This window comes from Terrapene carolina, unplaced genomic scaffold, assembly GCF_002925995.2.
Source record: "Terrapene carolina triunguis isolate 2854851 unplaced genomic scaffold, T_m_triunguis-2.0 Scaffold37099, whole genome shotgun sequence".
In the NCBI taxonomy this organism is placed as follows: Eukaryota; Metazoa; Chordata; order Testudines; family Emydidae; genus Terrapene; species Terrapene triunguis.
The window spans coordinates 1-5,575 of NW_020701450.1; the positions used below are offsets into that span (position 1 = coordinate 1).

At 64.8% G+C, this 5,575-nt stretch overlaps 1 protein-coding gene across 1 annotated transcript; it reads left to right on the top strand.

The window, feature by feature from the left end:
• Positions 1-6: 6 nt before the first annotated feature.
• On the top strand, positions 7-5,544 carry LOC113405443 (HAUS augmin-like complex subunit 5; the record flags this gene model as incomplete). Its single annotated transcript, XM_026646657.1, has 13 exons — positions 7-41; positions 257-289; positions 605-629; positions 1,196-1,328; positions 1,787-1,946; positions 2,279-2,354; positions 2,843-2,922; positions 3,004-3,064; positions 3,478-3,605; positions 3,865-3,943; positions 4,217-4,362; positions 4,769-4,931; positions 5,338-5,544. Coding segments are annotated over exons 4-13 (1,134 nt in total), but the record flags the coding sequence as incomplete, so codon positions are not given.
• Between the last annotated feature and the right edge of the window lie 31 nt (positions 5,545-5,575).

Consider the following 5,575-nt stretch of genomic DNA (forward strand, 5'->3'; position numbering starts at 1 on the left):
GAGATCTGGAGATACGTCACCCGGCACGTGCACCACCAGAGGTGAGAGGAATGGGGCGTGGGGCCTTTCCCCTCAAAGGGCCGCTGGCTCCCACACGGCCCTACAGCGAGGGACTGGCTGGCTCAGGGAGGCAGGGAATGGGACATGGGGCCTTCTGCTTTTCTCCTGGTCCCCCCTGCTCTAACCACTGGACCCCACTCCCCTCCCAGAGCCATTGCTGTCTGCAGTAGATTCATCCCTCTCTCTTTCCTCACAGGAATGTGAAGAAGATCCGAGGGAACTTGTTGTGGTATCCTTTCCTCGTCCCCCTCCGTCTTGGGGACTTCTTACTATGGGCAACTTTCTCACCAAAGGGCCCATCCAGCCCAGTGTCCCACCCCGTCCCTGCCTCCTAGATCAAGCCCCTGGGCCCATCCAGCCCGGTGTCCCCGTTCCCCTATAGCAGTGGGGAGCGGGTTTAATTTCCTTGTTGACCCTTGGCTGGTGTCTGTCTCCTGGCCTTGGACCCCCCCAGCCTGGTGGCTCCGACCTCTCCCTGACGTCTGTCCGTTCAGGCCTCTGTCGCTCTCCACGTTCAGCCTCCTTTACTCAGGCCTTGCCTCAGGTACCAGCATCTGGAGGAGGCAGAGGTGAGGGGGCCCGTGGAGACTGCTGGTTGAATGGGGCATGGGGCAGGTGTGGATAGGGGCGTGTGGGTGAGGGCTGTCAGTGGGATGGGACGGGACGAGTGTTGTGGGTGGGACTGGGTGATGCTGTGCGGTGTGGTGGGTGGGGGCGGTGGGTAGGAGATGGTAATCTGGATTTGGAGGGGCGGGGAAGGGGATCAGGGTGCTGTGGGGTGGGATAGAGTGGATCAGGGTAGGGGATGGAGTCGTGGGGCAAGTGAGGATCAGGTGGTGCTGCGGGGTGGGATAGGGTGGGAAGTCAGTTGGGGTGGGATTGTGATGCAGAGGGGTGCTATGGGGTGGGATAGGGTAGGGGACAGTGGGTGCCTTGTTGCTGGGCTGTTGGTCTTGGAAATGGGGGTGGGATCGGTGGGGCGGGGGATTGGGGTGCTGTGGGGTGGAACAGGGGCCCTGCCGTGGGGTGAGCAGGATGCCTGGGTCTATAGCGGTGGGTGGATGGGTAGCACACTCAAGGGCGGGGCTGTCCAGGAGAAGCCCCGCCCCCAGTCGGTGTCTCCCCCTCCTCACAGGGAAAGCCCAGCAGGTCGGAACCGGAGCAGGAGCGGCACCAGAAGCTGGCCCAGGGCGTGGCTCGCCTGCGTGGGGAGCTGCAGCAATTGGACCTGCAGATGGAGATGGCCCAGCGCGAGGTCATGGCTGACGGTAAGGGGGGAGGCCCAAGGATCTGTTGGGCCAGCATAGTGTGTGCCCCCAGCGCTCTACCCCAGCCCATCACTGTGGGGGTGGAGGGCACAAAGTCCACCCCAGTCCTCTCATCTGTTCTCCCCCAGCACACAGTGGGATCGTCCAACTGCAGCCCAGATCCATTTCCCCCCCCATTTCTTCGTGGGGGGCAGGATTGTTCCCCTACCCTGCCCTCCTTGGGGGCACCATCTCCCCACGTGGTCTCTTCCCCAGCCGCAAGGTTCCCGTGGCCCATGGGGCTGCTGCTTTTTCCCCCCATGCTCCCTCTCCAGACAATTGCCTGTGGGATTCACACCCATCACCTCAGGATTCCTGGGTTCTATCCCCAGCTCTGGGAGGGGAGTGAGGCCTAGCGGTTAGCATCTGGGGCTCGGGGTGGGGGTTTCCCTGATGCTCTTTCGCCTCCCACCCCACAGAGGTCTCCCTGGAGGCGGCCCAGGAGCGGATCCGCGACGCCCAGCGCCGCTCCCTGCTGCTCAAGGCCTATGCGGCCCGCACGGCCAAGGAGCGCCAGCAGCTGCAGGGCAGCGTAACCCAGCTGGGGGGGCGGCTGGAGCAGCTGCAGGACATCAGCAGGTGTGTGGGGGGGTGGTTCCGTCCTTAGCATGGGGTCCCCATTGCTCCTGGTCACATCCCCCAGAATCCTTTGCTCCCAAAGCACTACCCAGTGAACATCTCTGCTGGGTAGTAACTCCCAGAATCCTTTGCTCCTTGGGAGGGGGTCCCATGGCATGTGGCATTAGGGATAGGGGACTGCCCATCCTGGGTAGCGTCTCTCCGGATCCTTTGCTCCATGGCAGAGTCCCACTGAGGATGGGGCCTGGGTTGGGGTGAGGGTGGGGGGATGTCCTGAACTGTGCTTCCTCCCTCCCCCACCCCATTTTCACGGCCTCCTCTGCTCTCTGCAGAAAGGCCAAGGTGGAGCTGACGGTGGGAGGGAAGGTGCCTGACCTCGGATTTGCTGGCGTGGAGCCTGAAGTACTGGTGAGTGGGGAGGGGACAGTGGGTAGATTCCCAGCTGGGTGGAGAGGAATTTGGGAATCCTGCTCCCCTGTGCTAGTTGGGGATGGTGATCTGGGGATCCCAGTCCTGGGATCTTGAGGGGATCTGGAGATCCCAAGGCAGGATCTAGTGACACAGGGTACCCAGTGATCTGAGCCCTGTGAATGCCAGCATGGGGCTCTGGTGATCTCACCGTGGGATCTGGTGATGGGGTTTGGTTGGGGAGGAGGAGCGAATCGGACTGAGCCTGGTGCCGGGACCCGGGGGGAGTCTGTCGGGCCATTGGCAATAAGGTTTTGGGATCCTGAGGGATCTCACTGAGCCTGGTGCCTGGATCCCAATAAAGGGGGAGGATCCAGTAGATCCTGGTGATTCCACCAGTGATTCCTGGTGATCTGCAGCTTTCTTGAGGGCCGTCGTCTCCTCCCCACCCCGGTAACCCGTCCAAATGTCTGTCCGTCTCTCTGCAGCGGGACGTGCGGACGGCCTGCCAGCTGCGCTTCCACTTCCTGAAGTCGCTCTTCGAGCACAGCACATCTGGAGCCCTCCCGTAAGACCCTGCGAGCTCCCCTGCCCTCGCCTTCCCCTCCGCCGCTCTGTTTCTGACTCGCCCCCCGTGTGTGTCTCTCAGCAGCGGGACAAGCGAGGAGCTGCTGGACGCATCCTACCAGCACTGGTTGAGCACGGTGGAGGTAATGGGGGAGGGAGGCGCAATAGGGTAGGGATCCTGGGGATGGCTTGCATGGTGCAGAGATGCAGCCACTTCTGAGCTGGAACAGCTGCACATAACACTGCACTGGGTCAGCTCACCTGGTGCTAAGGTGCAGCCACCTCTGGGAGGGGCAGCTGGGAGCCCCTTAGCGCCGGGCATTGGGGCAGCCCTGACTGCTGGGGGGATCCCCCTCGCCCTGCTCCCTGCAGTACAGCACCCCCAGTGCCGGGCTGGGGCATCGGGGCCAGCCCTGACTGCCCAGGGAGAGCCCCCTGCCCTGCTCCCTTCAGCACAGTGCCCCCTAGCACCGCACTGGGGTATTGGAGCCAGCCCTGATGGAGGGTACAGCGTCCCTGCCCCGCTGTGGCTCATCCCACCTCTCTGCCCACGCAGGACATCGTGGGTTCCCACCCTCCCAACCACGTCCTGGCAGCCCTGGAGCACCTGGCCCTGGAGAACACCCTGCAGATGCAAGAGCTCACCAGCCGCATTGACATTCCCCGCGACGTAGAGGCACTCAAGTGGGTACCACTAAGGGGGTGGCAGTGTGGGTGCATGGTGCTGTACGGAGCCGTCGCCCCCCAGTGGGGGTGGCCTGTTTTGGGGGGAGGCAGAGTCAGAGCTCAGGAGAGGGGCTGCTGTGGGGCTTTGGCACCCTGGTGGTGGCAGTTTGTACTGCAGGGGGCAGAGTCAGGGCTCTGGGGGGCTGTCACCCCAGCGGTGCTGCAGTGACCCATGTCACCAGTGCGGGGGCCTGTACCTCTCCCCTCTGGCCTGCAGGTTCCGCTACGAGAGCGCCCGCCTGGAAGACCTGGCGGGACCGCCAGCAGCCCTGCCCTCGGTCCGGGGCCTCATACAGGTGAGTGGGGACATGGGGAGGGGCAGGCAGGGCCGCGTCTGGGGACTGGGCAGTCCCAACAGCTAGGATATAGCGCGGGGGGAGGGGTGGTACATCTGGGGGCTGGAGGTTCCGGGGGCTGGGATATAGCAGGGGAGGGGGCTGTATCTCAGTGCTGGGGGGTCCCAGCGACTGCGGGAGGACCTCAGGGCCATATCTCTGGCTGGGATATAGCGGGGGGAGGGGGCAGTGTCCCCTGGCCCCTCCTTACCTGCTCCCTCCCCCTGGCTGCAGGAAGGCTGGAGCAGGTGTGAGGAGCTGTGGGTGCAACAGCTCCCCCTACAGGCCCGGGAGCAGCACGGCACAGCCCAGTTGGCCTCCCTTGTGCAGGAGATGCACCGGCTGCTGGCGGACGGCTCGGAGCGCGCCATCCTCGCCAGGTAGCTGCCCCAGGCCTTGGGAGACACCCCACCCCCTCGGCTCACCCCTGCACAGTTCGTGACCACCCACCCCTGGGAGACCGTCCCCTGCTGGGGAGACTTCCCGCTCCAGGGGTCCCCCTGCGCTGTGAGGGCCCCTGGAGAGCGCTCCCTGCTGGGGAGACTACCCTGTTCCGTGGGGTCCCCCTGTGCTGTTGGGGCCTGTGGTGAGCATCCCCTGCCGGGGAGACATCCTCACCACCCAGGGTCCCTCCTGCACAGTCAGTGACCACCCACCCCTGGGAGAGTGCCCCCTGCTGGGAAGATTCCCTGCCCATGTGGTTCCCCCCACCCCCAGACCTACACAGTGCGCCCCCTGCTGGTCCCCATCCGCCCGCTGAGCCGGCCTGTCCCGCCCGGCCCCCAGGGCAGTGCTGGAGCTGGAGCTGCGGGCTGTGCGGCTGGCGGGGCTGCGGGATGGGCTGCACCGGGGCTGCCGGGAGCTGGAGCGGGAGGCGAGTGCCCGCCACGCCGAGCTGCAGGCCTTGCAGAGCAAGCGGCAGCGCATCTTGGACTTCCGCCACCTGGTGGTGAGTACGGGGGGGGGAATCTGGGGGTTAGAGCAGGGCAACCTCTGGACATGGGATCTGCCTGGGGGGTAGGGGGGCAATAGGGCACACACTAGGATATGGGGGGGGTTGGCTGGGAAGGGGCCCATGGGTGGGGGGTTCTTGGAGGGGGATCCACAGGGTACCTGGCTGGCCTAGGGGGGAGGAAGTAGATGGGGTGCATGCTGGGGGGGAATATAGGGGTGTGGGGATGACGGGGGAAGGGAGGGAGTGGACAAGTTGTGGGAGGATGGGGGTGCCTTCTGGGGGGAAAGGGAGGGATTGCGGGGCTGAATATATGGGTGCCTTCCTGGCACGGGGGGAGCAGGTACACTGTCTCGAAGCAACCCCAGGACTGAACCCCCCCCCCATCTCCCAATCCACCCAGCGCGAAAAGCAGCAGCACGTCCGGGCGCTGATCAAAGGCACCTCCTACATCAAATCCCAGCTCCGCAAGGACCAGGCCGAGGTGAGACACCCCCACCCGCCCGCACTATGGAGGAGGCTGTGGGGCGAGACTGAGGGGCACTGGCAGGGCTGCGGGAGTGGGCCCCAGGATTTGGATGGCAGGGAGCTGCTGGTTGGGACTGAGGGGGCATGGCAGGGGGTTGTGGGGCGGGACTGAG